General features: G+C 41.0%; 1 protein-coding gene across 1 annotated transcript; it reads right to left on the reverse strand.

Moving 5' to 3' along the window:
• Nucleotides 1-7,322: 7,322 nt before the first annotated feature.
• Nucleotides 7,323-19,240, reverse strand: SLC25A32 (solute carrier family 25 member 32). Its single transcript, XM_075213919.1, has 7 exons — nt 18,958-19,240; nt 15,053-15,203; nt 13,598-13,683; nt 12,724-12,884; nt 12,526-12,639; nt 9,273-9,418; nt 7,323-7,940 (listed from the first exon to the last, which is right to left on the reverse strand). Exons 1-7 carry the CDS (start codon nt 19,130-19,132, stop codon nt 7,805-7,807), a joined length of 969 nt encoding a protein of 322 aa, XP_075070020.1. The 5' UTR covers nt 19,133-19,240; the 3' UTR covers nt 7,323-7,804.
• Between the last annotated feature and the right edge of the window lie 59 nt (nt 19,241-19,299).

A 19,299-nucleotide genomic window follows, 5' to 3' on the forward strand; every position in this document is an offset into this window, starting at 1 on the left:
TTATGGAATTTAGTCTGTAAGCTCCAATGGGGCAGGGACTGATGTGAGTGACAAATACTATCTATACAGCGTTGCGGAATTAGTGATACATTACATGGTTTCCCGTAATAAATTAATTCAGACTGTGAAAATCCTTGGATTTGACACAAAGATAGTGGAATGTATAAAGTTTGGCTATAGGACAGGAGACAGCGTGTTGTAGTTATTGGTATAAAGCTCAGATGAAGGACTGATAAGTCCTGGGTCCTGTTTTGTTTAATGTATCTATATAGTATTACTTGTGGTCTACAAGGGAAGTCATGTCTTCTCCGATAACCACAAAGACTTGTAACAATGTTTGTTACCCAGAAGGCATAAAACAAATGCAGGGTGATTTAGAGGAATGGAATCTTAAATTTAATACATCAAAATGTAAAATAATACTTGTGGAACATTCTAAAGCAGGATACAGCATGTAATGTGATGTCAACAACAGAGGGAAGAGGTCCTGGCATTCTCATGTCACATGATATCAAGGTAAGGAATCAGAGTAGCCAAGACATGGGAACAGCCACTAGAATACCAGGCTATATAGAGAGTTATTAATATCAGAGAGGTTATATTGCCACATTATAGGATGCTGATAAGACCTTATCCTGGAGATCCGAATTTCTCTCAAAAAAATTAATTAAAAAGAAATTAAAATGGTGTTTGAGTTGCATAAAAAAACTTAACAGGAAAAACTTCAAGAGTAGATGAGGATACTTTTCAGTTGTTACTGTTAGGAACCCCTCTAGCCGATACAGCACAACCCGTAGTCTGCTCCGCCAGCCAGGTGTTCACTGGAGCCCCTAGTGGTGGGGACAGACTTGGCTGCAGACTGACAGAGGGTCGTGAAGTGTGTATCGGCTGGGGAGAACCCAGGTAAGTGAAGTGGAGTCCAGGCAAGGGTCAAGGGCTGGCAGCAGACAGCAGATCCAGTAAACAGGCCGAAGTCAAGGGTCACGAGAAAACAGGAAGGTCGGTAAACACGCCAGAGGTCGGGGTCACAAGAAGCACAGGCAGGGTCCAAATCCAGGCAAGGGGTCATACACAGGCAATCAGTCCAACAGGTTTCACCAATACAAAACAGGAGCAGGAGCAGGTTAGGCTGACAGGCAAACTGGACGCTATAACCGGCAGTGAGGCTTAGTCCTCACTGCCTTAAATAGTACAAGGAGCCAATCAGAACAGAGCCCTACCAGCATTCACAGGAATAGCCTAATGATAATTACTAAATGGCCAATAAGGCTACAGGGAGCCGAGCTAGGAATAATCAGCCAGGTGGCTGCATGATGAATTACTGGCATACAGCCAGTAAATGAGTAGCAGAGTCTCTACCATCAGCCACTATTGGCCGAGTACTATGGCCCCCTGTGCGCACACGCACGCGGCCGGCTGTCTGACAGCTGGCCGGGCGCTGCGCAATGAAACTCAAGCGTCCCAGTCGTTGCCTAGACAACCGGGACGTCGGGACTGGAATTGACGTCCCGGTCGCTATAACGACGGCCGGGTCGTCAGCAGGAAGACAAGGAGGGCACTGCCGCGACTACTAACAGTTACATTCTGTTTTTAGATTTTATTGTTTAACTTGTTTTAAAGGGATTGCACCATTGTTCTAAAAAATGCATTTATGTTGTAACCACTGACTAAATCAAAGTTAGCGCCATTGCTGCTTGATGCATCTTTCAAACATTAACTAACTGGTAAAGGGGAAAAAATGCAAAGTGTGTGTGTGTGTGTACTAATGGTTTGCATCAGAGATCTGACTTCAGATGGGATGGGTACCAACTACCACCAGATAGGAGCATATTAATAATATTTTTCCACCAAGTCACTGTTGTCTCTGCTGTACAGGGAGAGGTGTAGCAGACGGCCAAATACTTTCACTATACAGCAGTGGTCAGGGAACAGGGGTAAATTACCCCAAATGGGGTAAAAATTAAATTCCTGGGGGTAAAGCTGCCAATTCGCATGCTGTCAGTTGGATTATAGACCCCTTTAAATGTGAAATTGCTGTTGTACCAGAAGAGCCTCAGGGGTTGGCAGAGGCACTTCTTGAGCTTCGATGCAATAATAAAGCACGTATTGCATTTGAAAACAAAGCAGATCCATCATATTTTTGGATGTCAACAGCTGCAAAGGCATCAAAATTACACATGAGGAGGCAGTTGCTGCCTTTTGCAACAACCTACCTTTGCGAACAAGGATTTTCCACTCTAATGAACTTAAATACAAAGCAGAGAAAATGATTGGACGCTGAAGACTGTATCCAAATTGCTCTGACATCAAAATGCCTCAATATTGATGCTCTTGTATCAAAAATGAAGCAACATCATTTCTTTAAAACCTGAAGTTTTGAAGTTGAAGCTTTCAAAGAAATTTTGAATAGATTCAATAAAATTTTGAATTGAATTCCATAATATATGATTTCCTTCCTTTCAAATCAAGGGGGTGACGTCGGCATATCTAAATATATTTTGGGGCAAAAGGTAAAAAAGTTCCCTGACCCCTGCTATACAGTAACTGCGACAGTGACATCTGCAGGCTAAAACAAGACACTGCATGTCATTAAACTAAATCACTCTGCATTGGAGCAAAACAATAAATACAACCAAAACTCCATTATGTTCAAATTAAATAAACTGCCAAAATAATTTATCATTGTTTTACACAACATATGTAAAAGTCCTATTCTGATGGTTCAACAGCTTTAACTTCTTGGTCCTATGTGCTCTTACATATGCAGCAGAATTAAAGATATAAATGTTTTTCTCACAACTTCTACTTCACAGGACTTGTCAAGGTGCTATCTGAGCTACATGAAAAAACAGCCAGTATTTAACTTAGTTGCAACATAGAAAACTAATTTGCACCCCTTGCATTGTAACATGGTTTTGTCCAGGAGACTACTTAATTTTTTTTTACTTAACTCTCCTTAATGAATCAGGCCCTATCGCACACTAAAGTGTTTTGAGAGCACCGATACTGCCACCTAGAGGACAAAAGGGGATGATGTCTGTCTGCAGCCAAATTTTAGAGGAGTAGAAATAAGAACTGTATTGATTCTGAGATCTCTGTCCAGGGATGAGACTCTAGATAAGATTGTATGAGGAGGAGCAACCTACATATTTGGGGGAGGGGGATTAAGTTTGCCACATACACACAAAGCTGTCCAGGACATTATTGGACATGTCCATAACCCAGTCAGATGACAGCTAAAGGCTTGAGTAAGCAGAGGCGGAACTAGCGAGTTGTGAGCCCCGATGCAGGGGTGCGGGGAGGAGGGTACTGGGCCCCTGACCCTATGCATCTGCCATGCAGCGGGCCCCATTATCCCCGATGCACTGCATCGGCTACACTAATGGTAGTTCCGCCACTGTGTGACCATCTTCCAACTGCACAAACAGCCCCAAGCACCAAACATTCAAATCTTATCCAATCTGCCCATCTGAAATGGTCGTTTGGTGCAAGTTATCTTTTAGTTGCTGCATTCTATGTGAGATACCAAAGCCGTGGTTTGTAAAGTTCAGTGACGAGGGGGGTATATTTACTAAACTGTGGGCTTGAAAAAGTGAAGATGTTGCCTATAGCAACCAATCAGATTCTAACTGTCATTTTGTAGAATGTACTAAATAAATAACTAGAATCTGATTGGTTGCTATAGGCAACATCTCCACTTTTTCAAGCCTGCAGTTTAGTAAATATGCCCCTAGATGTGTTGAGGACATGCTGTCTTACTAATAAAACTTCAAAATGCCTCATATTGTAAACTTGCAAACTGTCTAAATACAATAGTCTAGATATTTCTGGGGAAAAAGAACCACAACTGAATCCCTTATTACATATAAACTCAGAATTAGGATATCAGATACTTTATTCTGCCAAGTCCTGATGATTGCACTCTGCAATCACTGCACAGACAGCAAAGTGATTAAAATGCAGCAGTTGTCTATATCATATCTCACAACCGATTTAGGAGGAACAGTCCCTATTTTAGTGCTGTCCTGTGGGTGGGAAAGTTGGTAAATATTCTGTTCTCTGCTGCTCGGCCTGGGCGCACCACAATGAAGAGGTTTTAAGGAGAGGAGAGAACAGAACAGCCTAGTGTTTCCAAAAATACTAGGCTCTACCCCAGGTGTCACCTACGCAAATGTTGGGTGATATGCTATATCCAGTGGAAGCACTCATTATGTAGGTTGAGCAATCAGGATCACTAATAACATTACAAAAGCATGAAGGCAGTTCAAGGACAATGCCACCTTTAATGGAGCCTTCTGTATGGCAAATTCACATGCCTCCCCCCCCCCCCCCCCCTGAATTGTGCTTGCATTTGCTGCAGGGAAAACAAATGTAATGCAAAGCAACACAAAGTTCTCTAGACCAATTTCCATAGAGCCCTGTTCCAGAGTCACTGATGTGCTTAATCCTCTAGTGCAGGCTTGGCTAACCTGTGGCACTCCAGGTGTTGTGAAACTACAAGTCCCAGCATACCCTTCCAGCAATAAGCTGCTGTATATTGGCAAAACATGCTGGGCCTTGTAGTTTCACAACAGCGGGAATGCCACAGGTTAGCCAAGCCTGCTCTAGTGCAAAGAGCCACAGCAACACTAAGATTTCATTGTGGGGTATTTCCTATACACGGGGGCATATACGATTAACAATGGCTCCAGTAAGAGTCATTTAATGCTCTCTCCCCTGCGTCTCTCTGTCTGTCCACCCCTCCCCTTACATTGTAAACTGCTCTGAGCAGGGCCATCTCTCCTCCTGTTTCCACCACTTCTAACTCTGCTCTCCAGCTACTTAGCCCTCCTCCTCGAGGGTCCTCCACCCCACGTCCACTCTCGCTCCCTCCTCCCCCCTGGGGGTCTCCCTGTCTTCCGCGCCCTCCTTCTTGGGCCCCGTCGTTTGCGGATCCTCCCTCCCCCTTCCCCGCCCTCTCTAGCTGTGCATTGAGCTTACTGAGTTGCTGTGCTTACTGTTTACTGTACTGTGCTGTCTCCCATTGTATTGCAATTTGTTTGTCTCTGTACGGCGCTGCGGACGCCTTGTGGCGCCTTATAAATAAAAATTAATAATAATAATAATAGCTATAAGACTGGTTGATGGTGAATTCATAGGCTGTGGTTTTCATGAAGAATGGTTCGGCCCACGTACGCGACAATGTGAAACACAGCGGCAAGAATACACTCTGCAGGATTGTAATCTTTCTGGAATGTATATCACAGTATTACTGCAGACCACGGAAGTAGCTGATCTTTTTCCTAGAGATATATTGGAAGCTGTGACCCATTATTATGCATCTTCTGAGCAGCCTGTCTTTCCAAGTGATACCTCTGACATATATCTAAAGTCCACAATACATGCAAAAACTCCTACTTAATAACCTTTTTATGTGTTTTCGAACAAGAAAAACACAAGTTAAGCAGATAGATGTGAACGGCTCCTGAATATCTTCTATGCTACATGCGGGCATTTTTTTTCCTTTAAGTAACTCGAAAATTATCCTTTGTAAGATAAATGCACAGCCCTCATTTGCAAAATGGATATTCTTTTCTGTCATTTAATAGACAACTAAACCACCAAAAATAAGGCGTTCCTAGATGAAACATGAAGGAAAATACATTGTACAGATTTATGCCAATAAACCACCGTAGCTCTACTTAAAATAAACACAGCATTCGTCAACAACTGTCTAAAGTGTGCTAATATAGAAGTAGACGCAAATATTATAACACTGTATATGTGGAACACTTGCTGCGACATCATTGCCCTCTGTGTATGCCGACACCAATATGTAATCAGCACAGAACAATCCTGTTACTTAGGAGACTGTAAGCCAATCACACACACTGCTCCAGAGAGTACTGACCTGGCAATCTCTGCTCTCTGTAAGTGATATAACCAGAAGCACTCTGGACAGATGTCATTATAAAGCCCATCACTTAATTATATTATTTAGCCAAGTAAAACAAAAAAAAGGATTAAAATGTCCAAAAGTGACTTTAAATGTCAGGGTTATTGCAGCATTTGGGATTAACCATTTCAGCAATGTACCTGTGGCCATCAATTCTCTGGAGAGTTATTTTGGTGTTATTCTCATTTCCCAACTATGATGATTTTAAAGTCATTTTTACTGCTGAAAACTTGTCTGCGGACAAGGAATTTGCAATTGAAAGTGCTGCAATAAAATTTAGAATGCAGAAATATGACACCACAGTGGATAATATAAAAAAAATAAAAATACTGAAAACAAGCTGCTGATTACCGTTTCAGCAATCTTCACAAGATGATGCAGGAGATGTTATCACTAGAAACCTCACCTTTATATGCCCCTAGTTGACGTCTTCCGTACCATATTACAATGGTTATAAAGTGCCAATGTGACATGTTACCAATGTGTTGGTGTAAGACAAAAGGGGACAAAAATGCCCTATGGGATAACTCTATAAATGTAACAAAACGCAGAGTATTATTATGTATTATTGAATACAATTAAAATACAGCAAAGTTCCCTTTTAAAATACTACATTGTAAAACTTCACCATTTTTTGTTGTTGTTTTATTTTGCAGACACAAATGATTGCGCAGGGGGCTATAAGACGACTCTTGGTACTGACCATTTATTCTTTGTTTCTTCAGGCTGCTATTAATGATTCATAATTCTGCTGCTTCCAGTGTCATGTGATCATCATACCAAGCAGTCACATGCTGTCAGCAGAGAATTTTGGAACGCCCCTCTGAGTCTTGTCTGCATTGTAAAATCTACCTCCTCCTTCTCCCCCCTTCGCTATCACATGACATGCGAAGAGCCATGAGTGTGTGACTGGCAGCTATACTTGGAGAGATTTTTGAAAGGAGATGATTTGTAGAATGACTAGCATTTGCATACTTAAAAAGGTACTTTATTTGCCATTTAAATTAAAATAAACAAACGTTTGTGTGTGATTGCCATTTTAAGCTCAATATGTAAACTGGTGCAATAATATTAATAATTATTATTATTATTATTATTAAGTCTGCTGTATCATACACTGTTACAAGCAGAACATTTTTTGACTAGGGAGGTGGAATGCCAGCACAAGACCTCATACCCACTGATGTTAAAGCACTTCTATTTAAATAGTGTTTTTAACACTAGAACTATGCATGGAAGCAGGTCTGACAATAGAACCCATTGTTTCCAATGTGAGGATACCCACTTGCATTTTTTACTTGCGTTCAAACATACGCGTAGCCCTAGTTACTCAAAGTAAGTTAAGAAAGCAGTACATACATACTTTTAACAGAAAGATAAACAAACATAATGGAACCCACTATACTCTGTATTGAAGAAAAAAATGCTTTATAAAGCCAGAATATGTGCTCAAGTGTTTAAAAATAAATGATAAAAAAAATAAACAACTAGCATACAATAGCATGCCGCAACTCCAAATCGTAGGCACAAGGTCACGGAGATCATATTTGTTGGCTATTTTTAATGTTACATTTTTCTACAATCCTTATGAACCATAGAAGCTGTACAGTAAATAAAACTAGAATTACATAAAAATGTAGAAAACAGTGGCCAACATGTAAGAAATAAAAATATTCTTTGCTTACACATACAACTGTAGAAGCAATGTACATATAAATGTAATAAATATACAACAACCTGCTCTTACACAGGTATAAACACAAAACCCTGAATAAGTTCTGACGGCATCTTCCCCTCTCGGTGACGCGTCCGTTGTCTGCAGGTCGTCCCCTTACACCAAGAGTCCCCCGAGCACAGTCAATGTATTACTCAATCACGGGGTCTCCGTAGGCCCAGCAGGAAGTGGGAGACATTCTCATAGACTACAAAGGTGATACAGCAGGCGGGCGTCACTCGCAGCACATTGGGGACAATCCCTTTGTAGAAACCATGGACACCTTCTTTCCTTTATAAAGAACGGAAGAGAGAGTAGAATAAGTTTGTGTTCTGACTCATCCCAACATTCCCCACTAGCGCTGATCTGCACGCAGCCCCCAGGAAAGGCAGTTCTTTGATTTTAGATTTGGGTTGAGAATTTGATTTAAAAGGTCAAGCCCAGCTTACATCACCTACCCCTGAAAGCCGATTGCGCCGTTAGCTTGCAGCGCGGGTAGAGGGCGTCAGTCTAGGCCCCTCCCACACCACAACAGAAGCATAGGATTGGCTTTTAGAAGCGCTGGGATTCAAGTAACAGGGTGTCCCAGCCAGAGGGAAGTGCCCCAACTGCTAGATGTGTGTGGAGGGAAGGGGAAAATAGGCAGGATTTTTCCAAGAGTGGACATTACCGTTAAGAAAGACACAGCATATTTTAACATTCTTGGTTTAACACTCATAGTTAGAATTTGGGGTTACTTTTTAAATGAGTCATAAATAAACAAAAAAAATCAAAGCCTGAGCTTTGATCAGTCTAAAGTAAATCAGACTAATTGAACAAACCGTCCGATTTGTTGCCATTGGTTTGCGCACATTTCCCCAGTTAGTAACCAATTCCTATTTTGCTCATTATCCAAGCATAGGGTGGGCTACTTAGGGTGGTCCTAAATCTTCCTTGTCAGGGGTAACTACAGTAAACACGTAGTGGCAGATTCAATTCCGCGCAACGTGACGCGTCGCGTCTCCGGAACAGTCCACGGAGACACGTCGGGCCTGAGTCATTAAGGAAAGTAAGGCAAAAAAAAGGAGTAAAAGTTCTTCTGGACAAACCCTGTTACAATGCAAGGGGTACAAACACGTTTATTATTTTGGACACAAGTTAAATACTGGCTGTTTTTTCACGTAACACACAAATACTTGATAGCTTTATTATTACACTGAAATTTAAAGTTGATCTAGGACATGTCCTACCCAAACTATAAATCTGCCCCCACATTTTAAATTTACCTCCCCCTCCAATGCAACATGGTTTTGCCAAGGTGCAAAGTTACTCATTTTTTTATGCTTTGCTCTCCTTAAAGGATCAGACCCTTCGCTTTGAAGATTTCCAGAAATCTCTGCTCATTTTCCTTCATATTCATTAGTGATCCAAATAAAAATGAGATTTCTGTACAGTATTAGCCACTAAGGTGCGTGGGGCAATGTCCGTTGGCATCTCGTGGCTAATTGAGTTTCCCCCTTAGAGACATATCTCATGGACGGTTTCTGATCAGAAAAATTTTATTCTAGTAAAATGTATTATAAACTGAACCTCTGTATTTTTAATTGTTTCTATATTACGTCAACAAGACTTTTGTCTACTTACCTCCAAGTCCTGCTGATAACATCTAAGACCCCTGAATACCGGTTGTGCTGATCCTGTAGACGAGCTCGCACTACTTGATACGGATAAGTAGCCGCCACGGCAAATATCTTTGATAACGCTGCCAGTGTGATGTATTCCAAAGTGTTCTGAAATAATAACAGACCAAAGTATGAATTACTGGGCAATCACGTATTATAGCAACGAGACTGATTTCATAAATTACAGTCTGTATATACACACAGATGACATGACATAAATGTGCTTTTTTTAATTGACAAATACAAGAAGCGTGTAATTAAGCCAACCACATATTACAGAAAGGATAATCCCTGCTCATAGGCCCAATTCTCTGGTTAGTAAATAGATGGTTGTAGGTTGTCCTCCATCACTATGTCATTAACCCTTACATCTATTACTATACGGCAGAGGAGACTATTGGTATTCATTTGTGTTATTACGCGCATATCTTAAACTGAACAGAAATGTTTTCTACATTGGAAACGGGGACTATGTATAACTTTGATCAGTGTAACCACAAAATTCTTTGCACTAATTCACTTCTTCCAACGGAGGAAAATAGTGTTGGTGTAAATCAGGGAAAACGCAGTAATATAACAGACCATCTAGAACAGGCTCATTTTATATGTTGCTTTGCAAATTCTTAGAAATTAAAAGGTAGTTCCTTACAAACTCCAAAGACTAATGCCACACAAATTGAATGGTCATTAACACTAAGGGGTATATTTACTAAACTGTGGGTTTGAAAATGTGGATATTGCCTATAGCAACCAATCAGATTCTAGTTATCATTTATTTAGTACATTCTACAAAATTATATCTAGAATCTGATTGGTTGCTATAGGCAATATCTCCACATTTTCAAACCCGCAGTTTAGTAAATATACCCCTAAAAGTTGATTCATAAGAAGAAAAAAAATCTAAAAGAAAAAAACTATATAAAAGCCTAGTGGCGTGTGTCTGTGTGTGGGAAAAAAAACCCACCAAGCTGCAGCGCCACCTGCTGGTCGAAGTTATACACTGACCTACTAAATTCTTAGGGGCATATTCAATTCCGATCCGATCCGCAGTAACGCGCGTTACCGCGGAAAATGCGCTGTACTGCCGGTAATACGGTAGCGCAATAACGCGGATTTTCGTACGCAGCCCTATTGTATGCAGCCCTATAGTACTACGTTATTGCGGTACCGCGGATTAGGTTTGCAGCCGTTCCGGCGCGATCCCGCGGATCGGGATCGGAATTGAATATGCCCCTTAGTGTGTGTGGGGAAAAAAAAACTCAGAAAGGGCTGAAATTTGGAATACTACGATGTTTTTAATTTGTTAATTGTTAAAAGTGTTTATAAAGATTTTAAAAAAATATATATATATTTCTTGAAGGAGAAGTGACCGTTGGGAGTGGTTGGTGGTTGCCGGGGGTGACAGTGGGGAGTGGTTGGTGGTTGCCGGGGGTGACAGAGCGAGAGGAGTGCGATACTCAGGACCGCTGATAGAGATCCCTGTGTCTGGATAGACATCTGGATAGATGTGGCGATAAAGATGAAGGATGAAGTGATGGAGAAAAATGATGAGGTGGTGACATGTGGACAAAACCACGTTAAAAAAGGGTGCTTGCGTCGGGAAGTAACGCTCTTCCCCTGAGGAGGCCTGGCCTAACCCCAAATGCATGACAAGGACCTTTTTAACACCTTAAGTAGCTTGATTTGACTAGAATGCATGAGTATCATGCACGGGTTAACTTGTATTTATATATATATATATACACACAAGTTAACCCGTGCATGATACTCATGCATTTTTTTGTCAAATAATGTCAGTATACCAAATTGCAGGTCATTCGGATGAGCCCTTTCTGAGAAAATAGTGTTTTCCACAGACACACACACACTAACACACGCCGCTACACATGCAGGGGCGGATCTAGAAAATGTTTGTTCCCCGGGGGGGATGTTAAATCGCCCCGCCCCCTTTCCGACTTCTGAGGCTGCCGGGGGCTGCACAGTATGTGCAGGTCCTCTCGGCAGTGACAGGCAGGGACAGTGTGTTTAAAACACAATCAGAGCAGCCGGGCAGCACACTGTCACTGCCAAACGGACCTGCACACACTGTGCAGCCGTCGGCAGCAAACCCCCGATCGCACCCCCCTGGATCCGCCACTGTACACGTGTGTTCATGAGGTAAAATTACCTCACGAAAATGAGTTTGACCCCTCAACTCGTCAATAATGTCAAATTTCAGCCCTTTTTGAGGTTTTTTTTCCACACACACTAAGAATTTAGTAGGTCAGTTAACCCCGTGCATGATACTCATGCATTCTAGTCAAATCAAGCTACTTAAGGTGTTAAAAACTCCCCACTGTCACCCCTGGCAACCACCAACCACTCCCAACTGTCACTTCTCCTTCAAGAAATATATAGGTCAGTGTATAACTCCGCCCAGCAGGTGGCGCTGCAGCTTGGTTTATTTTTTCCCCACACACAGACAGACTAACACACGCCACTAGACATTTATATTATAGATAGATATATATATATATATGGCATGGATCTTAAGATGTGCTTTGCGGTCATCTTTTTCTACCGATGTATACTTTCCTTATTAAGTTTACAGCCAAGAAATGTCAGATTATGAGAATTACTTTCGATAAAAATGTTCAGACAAATTTTTACTCTTTTTTTTTTAAAATGTACCAAAATAATAAATACTAGATAACAACACAACACTCTCCAGGATATAACGCATTACTTGTTCTGTATGTTATATTTCTAAGCGAATCCCTCGAGGACATAGGGGTAGATTTATCGGGTCTTCTAAAAAGGAAAAGTGGAGGTCTTGCTATGGGCAACAGCTCCACTTTTCATTTTACAATGTTTGATAAATCTACCCGTATGTATTAAAAATAACCAATCTATAAGCCATGGTACCTGAATTGAACCACAACACTACCATAATTGTAAATTATTTATAAAATCATTGTAAAATCCCAGTTTAATCAGTGAAACAACACAGGAGATGCATCTGATGAAACGGAGGTTGTACAATCATTTTTTTGTCTTATTGTTTGGCTATAGGAACTAGTAACATGGTATATATGCACACACTCCACATTCAATGGTTGTTATGAAGCAATCAGGAAAAGGATAAGGAAAAGAATGGACTGTTCAATTAAAAAAATATTAAAAACATGAAAACAAACGTAGATGTAAAACTAAATAGCTATAGAGGTATGTTTTACCAGCTTAGCGTCACTGGGTTTATTGAGATGCTTATTATATTCCATTTTTAATTCCTCGTACGCCATAAACTGGAGGGCACCATGGGACGTTCCAAATAAGCCTGGCACAAAACCCTGTAAACACAACAGAGTGGTTATAGAGGATACAGCATCTGTATCTTCACATACATTATAGGACATCACAGAGAGAGACATTACCTTGTACAACCCACGGATTCCCTCCAGCCTATATATCGTAGCCAGAGCATGGAACATGCCCCTGTACTGACGTTTGGAAGGGTCGATGCCGGCATCGTACTGAAGAACCAGACGAGTCTTTGTAACCCATATTGGGTTTGTAAAGCACAGTGTTAAGGCCCCTGCGTACAGAAAGATAAATAAAGTACATAACAAACATCAGCAGCAGAAAGGCGACATTAGACAGTTCTTTTTGGCTACTTCACCCAATCATTTTACTTTACAACATTATTTGTGATGTGTAAATGTGTCACTGAACCAGGTAACAACATTTCCTCTTCCTTTAGCCAAGTCTGTCTATATTCCTCCATCACATGACCAACTCAAACCCTATTTAAAATACTGTGTATAGTGGATTGTATAATGGCAAACGCCACGAGGATATAAGATACCATAGGGCAACAACTTGTATCCATATAAAATGATGCAAGATGGAAGCACACACCTATGTGTGCATGTTACACCTTTTATTGCTGCTGTTTTCAGATTAATGCCGCACTTAACAACAACAACAACAACGTGCCAACGCTGGTAACAATAGCACCGCCACTTACACAATCCTATATATAAATGCGGCACAGCTAGATTCTTGATTCAAACTCCATCGGTATATGGATTTGTGTTTGACATGGATGTTGTATCACGTTCAACAAGAAGGGCTTCCTTCCAGGTTAAACGATGCTTAATATCTGGTCTATGGGGCAGATTTTAGCTAAAATGTGCTTACCAGAGAGGACGTAATAGAACATTTTTATGGATATTACACAAATACCACGTTCCTCTACACAGCTTGTACTACAAGAACCTACAGCTCGCCCCCCACAAAGCCACTCACCTGCTCCGGCAGCAGACAGGAGGTGTTCCGTCGCTGTGAGGTTCTCAGCCCTGCCTTCCTTCTTGTAGGCTTTGACTGCATTATAACTGATGGGTTAAATAAAGCATCAATCAGTATGTAATACAGTAATAAGAGAACACCGCATCTGTGTATAGAAAAATGTTTCAAAACACCAGAATTTAATTTATCTCATTAAAATTTTACCTTTTAGCCATTATCCAGCCAGTAAAAACACAGCCAGGGAGTTATACTGAAATAGGTGGAAAGTTAATTTATTTAGAGCAGGCCTGACAAGCTGTGGCCCTCTAAGTGTTGTCCAACTACAAGTCATAGCATATCCGGCCATTAGCTGGCAAAGCATGCTGGGTATTGTAGTTTCACAACACCTGGAGAGACACAGGTTGTCAAGGCCTGATTTAGTGGATATATTCACTCTGTTCTGGATAATGTGATGCATGCGTTATAACAGCTATGAGCATAACAAAGAAACATAGAATTTGACGGCACATAAGAACCGCTTGGCCCATCCAGTCTGCCCGTTTTTTAATCTATGGTAACCTCAAAGCCTATTTGATCTTTAGTTCTTTGTAAGGATATCCTTATGTCTATCCCAAGCATGTTTAAATTGCTCTACTGTATTATCCTCTACCACCTCTGATGGGAGGCTATTCCACTTATCCACTACCCTTTCTGTGAAGTAATTTTTCCTCACATTTCCTCTGAACCTCCAGTGTCAGTGCATGTCCTCGTGTTCTAATGCTTCTCTTCCTTTGTAGAATGTTTCCCCCCCTGCACCTTGTTATAACCCTTGATATATTTGAAAGTTTGTATCATGTCCCCCGTTCCCTTCTCTGCTCCAATCTATACATATCAAGATCTTTTAGTCTATCCAGGTACGTTTTGTGCTGTAGGCCATGCACCATTTTAGTTGCCCTTCTTTGTACAGTCTCTAATGTATTTATATCCTTCTGGAGATACGGCCTCCAGAACTAAACACGGTATTCAGATGAATACTGTACTTGTACTGCTTTATACTGCGCTGTGGGTGCCACTATCTAGTGCTCTGTAAAACCACACAGGACATCGGCAGACATATATGTATTACAGAAAGTCATGCTGTGATGTTTTACAGAACAGGCAGTGAATACATACAATACAGCCTCAGAGAAATGGCCTCTTTATCTGTAATATACAGAAGGAGTAGACTTAACTACTCCATATTACACTAGAACACAACAGTGTAATGTAATTTCAATGAAGTGGAACAAGATAATGATAGATCTAACTGGTGCCAATCATAATCTGCAAGACAAGCAAGTTAAATGTTGCAAGAAAGTCTTCTTCATCTGTATGATAAATCACCGATAACCATTCTTATTGGTTTTCCAGTAACTATTTACATTATAGACGAAGCATCTTTAAAACAGCCAATTCAGTTACACTGTAAATACTTACAAGAAAAAGTAAAGTCCCCAAGAGGCCCCAGCACCCCATATATTAGGGGTAACCCCCTGGTAGAGGCCACGTAGCCCTTCCTGTCTCCACACAGTGGACATACAGTGCAGGATGCCATTGTATTTGGGTCGGAGGTCCAGGCCGTCACTCACTGTAAAGACACAAAGTATTATTTTTTTCCTACATATGATGGTACAGCTTATTCTCTTCAGTGTACAACGGTATAACAATGGATGCAACATTAGATGAAATATTTACTGTGGAGAAAGTATAACCGTGATATCAGGAATGAATTGCACACCGGCGGGGCATAGATGAAACCCGTTTCATTGGAAGTCATTGTGATTTGGAGTGCAAGAACAAATAAATGGGCACAAAAATATGTCAAAAGGGTCTTGACGTACAGGGTGATCATTCAGAAAGTGAACATCACCAGTGAATGAACATATTCAATTTTAATGCATTAAAATTCGATTGAATATACCAACTATGTAAGTTGATCTGTTGCCTTTGTTTTATTAAAGTCACTCTGCACTGGACATGTTTTTTCATTTGATGACTTTGTGCGTTCAATCACTGGTAATTTCTGCCCCTCTCCAGTTGTTTGATTGTACAATTCTACCTATTACTTCAATATTTGAACCAAAAATTAAATTTTAAAAGTAGACATAGTAACGATGATACATGTGTCAAAAATGTTTTTATATATAATACCTTCAACATACACCATCCTCTTAAATTAGAGAACTCCCTTAACCGTTCATTCATTGGACGATTCACCCTAATTTATTGTTCTACAGACAGAACAACAAACACAGCATATCCATAACCTGGGATCCTTCTGCTTCCAAGTAACTATACTAGGAGGAATCACCTCCAGCTCCTAGTGTCACATTAACTAGGAACGCTGAGTCAAGTTAATGCTTAATCATACTCAAGTGAGAGATGAGTCTGGTAGTTTAGTGCATGCAGATGGGAGAAGGGCAAGAAAAAGAGATAAAGAATGAATCTGCCAGAGTATGAAAAAGCGACAAGGGGAAAATATTGGTTAAAAAGAAAATGTGTGTCTGGACAAGATTGTCAATATTTTCAGCCTATGAAATCCAGAGGGTATTGGTAAAACTCACTATAAGTGACGTGAAGTTCATATCCTGGGCCTGAGGTTAGAATGACAGTGAAACCACTGTTTTCCCTTAATGGAGAAGCATCTGTACCGTATTGCTCCCAAAAAGTTATTTGGAATTTTACCCTCACACAATAAACATATATCTTCCAACTGTGGATATATATCAGTATTGAAATTATTTAAATATCTCTATCCCCATAAAGCAGTCAATTTACAGACAGCAAAAATAAATGAAAAATCAGCAGTGCCATGAAAAATACCGTGGAATAACCGCCCAAATATAATGTAAATGTCTTGCAAGAAAAAAAACACAGCTATTGTTGACAACACTAATACAGCACTGAGCTAGTCCAATTATCAAAGCTTTTCATCCAACACCACCCAGTGCTGTGCGTAGTGGGGCAGTTCAGCACTGGAGCAGCTGCAATAGGAGCACATAGAAGTAAAAACAGGCACAAACTCATAGTTCCCTTCTTCTGGGCCTACACTGTACTATCATAGTAAATAATCACTGCTCACTGCAATAATGTTACTATATGCGCAATGATGCATGTACCGTTACTATACACAGTGATACATCACTGTAATGTTATGTATATGCATCATCACTATAGATAAAATGGTACAGTAACATTCTGTCACTATACACAGAGAAACATGTACAACCATTATACAGGATTATAATTAGGACTCTATAGACATGGTTATAGATGAAGGGTACAGAAACTGGACTATATATACACATGGCGATATAGGAAGGGGAAAGATGCTGGGTTCTATGTATATGGTGACAGAGGTAGAAGACAGACACTGTAGACAGTGATATACGATTGGAAAACGGAAAGAAAAAGGTTCATTCAAGGTGGTGTACAAAGTACTCCCTTCTTATTTTTTGGTGACAGATGAAGGGTACACACACTGGACTATATATACACATGGTGATAGATTAAGGATACAGACACTCAACTATGTACACATGGTGACAGATGACGGGTACAGACACTGGACTATGTATACATGGTGATAGATGAATGGGACATACACTGGACTATGTATACACATGGTGATAGATGAAGGGGACATACACTGGACTATGTATACACATGGTGACAGATGATGGGTACAGACACTGGACTATGTATACACATGGTGATAGATGAAGGGGACATACACTGGACTATGTATACATGGTGATAGATGAAGGGGACATACACTGGACTATGTATACACATGGTGATAGATTAAGGATACATACACTGGACTATGTATACATGGTGACAGATGACGGGTACAGACACTGGACTATGTATACATGGTGACAGATGACGGGTACAGACACTGGACTATATATACACATGGTGATAGATTAAGGATACAGACACTGGACTATATATACACATGGTGATAGATTAAGGATACAGACACTGGACTATGTATACATGGTGATAGATGAAGGGGACATACACTGGACTATGTATACATGGTGATAGATGAAGGGGACATACACTGGACTATATATACACATGGTGATAGATGAAGGGGACATACACTGGACTATATATACACATGGTGATAGATGAAGGGGACATACACTGGACTATATATACACATGGTGATAGATGAAGGGGACATGCACTGGACTATGTATACACATGGTGATAGATTAAGGATACATACACTGGACTATATATACACATGGTGATAGATGAAGGGGACATGCACTGGACTATGTATACACATGGTGATAGATTAAGGATACATACACTGGACTATGTATACATGGTGATAGATGACGGGTACAGACACTGGACTATGCACACAGGGACCTCATCCTTCATTTTCATCGCCACATCTATCCAGATGTCTATCCAGACACAGGGATCTCTCTCAGCGGTCCTGAGTATCACACTCCTCTCGCTCTGTCACCCCCGGCAACCACCAACCACTCCCCACTGTCACCCCCGGCAACCACCAACCCCTCCCAACTGTCACTTCTCCCTCAAGAAATATATATATATATATATATCACAAGTTAGCCCGTGCATGATACTCATGCATTCTAGTCAAATCAAGATACTTAAGGTCTTAAAAAGGTTCTTGTCATGCATTTGGGCCTAGCCCAGGCCTCCTCAGGGGAAGAGCGTTACTTCCCGACGCAAGCGGCCTTTTTTAACGTGTGTTCATGAGGTAAAATTACCTCACGAAAATGAGTTTGACCCCTCAACTCGTAAATTTAGCCTTTACTACCCCTCCCACGGGGGGAAGGGGGGATGATGGAAGTTAACTGACTTGACTATTCTAATTTTTTTGTCAAATAATGTCAGTATACCAAATTTCAGGTCAATTGGATGAGCCCTTTCTGAGAAAATAGTTTTTTCCACACACACACTAACGCACGCCTCTACACATGTGTGTTCAGGAGGTAAAATTACCTCACGAAAATGAGTTTGAGCCCTACCAAATTTCAGCCCTTTTTGAATTTTTTCCCCACACACACTAAGAATTTAGTAGGTCAGTGTATAACTCTGCCCAGCAGGTGGCGCTGCAACTTGTTTTTTTTTTTTTTTTTTTCACACACACAGACAGACGCCACTAAGCATTTATATATTATATATATATATATATATATATATATATATATATATATATACACACACACATGGTGATAGATGAAGGGGACATACACTGGACTATATATACAAGGTGATAGGTGAAGGGGACATACACTGGACTATATATACATGGTGATAGGTGAATGGTACAAACACTGCACTGATACCTGCGAAGCGGATTTTGACCAGGTCCAGCGGGTGCAGGACTAGGGTGGATATGACGCCCCCACTCAGGCCGGCCACCAGGTTCTCGTACTGGACGTGCCTGAACAGTTGTGCTCCCAGCGAAGCAGGGGGGGAGGTGGGGAGTGCAGGGGTCACCGAGCTAGATGGGGCAGCCATGGGGATGACACACACCGGTAAGGACGTCTGACACCTGCACTGCACCCACGTTGCATCAGGCTGGGAGCTGGTGACCTCCGCTGTTACTCCGCCCCACTATTCCCACTACAAGGGGAGGTCACATGTCGCCCTTACTAACGATGGCGGCTGCGGATACCTGTAGGGAA

The sequence above is a fragment of the Mixophyes fleayi genome, chromosome 5 (assembly GCF_038048845.1).
Source record: "Mixophyes fleayi isolate aMixFle1 chromosome 5, aMixFle1.hap1, whole genome shotgun sequence".
Taxonomy (NCBI): Eukaryota; Metazoa; Chordata; class Amphibia; order Anura; family Limnodynastidae; genus Mixophyes; species Mixophyes fleayi.

Excerpts from the sequence above, each read along its gene's own strand:
- SLC25A32 (XM_075213919.1), bottom strand. The coding sequence starts at position 19,132 with ATGGCTGCCCCATCTAGCTCGGTGACCCCTGCACTCCCCACCTCCCCC. Across the intron at positions 13,684-15,052 it reads TGGGGACTTTACTTTTTCTT|TTATAATGCAGTCAAAGCCT; the intron begins GTAAGTATTTAC and ends TTAACCCATCAG. Across the intron at positions 12,640-12,723 it reads GAATCCGTGGGTTGTACAAG|GGTTTTGTGCCAGGCTTATT; the intron begins GTAATGTCTCTC and ends TTGTGTTTACAG.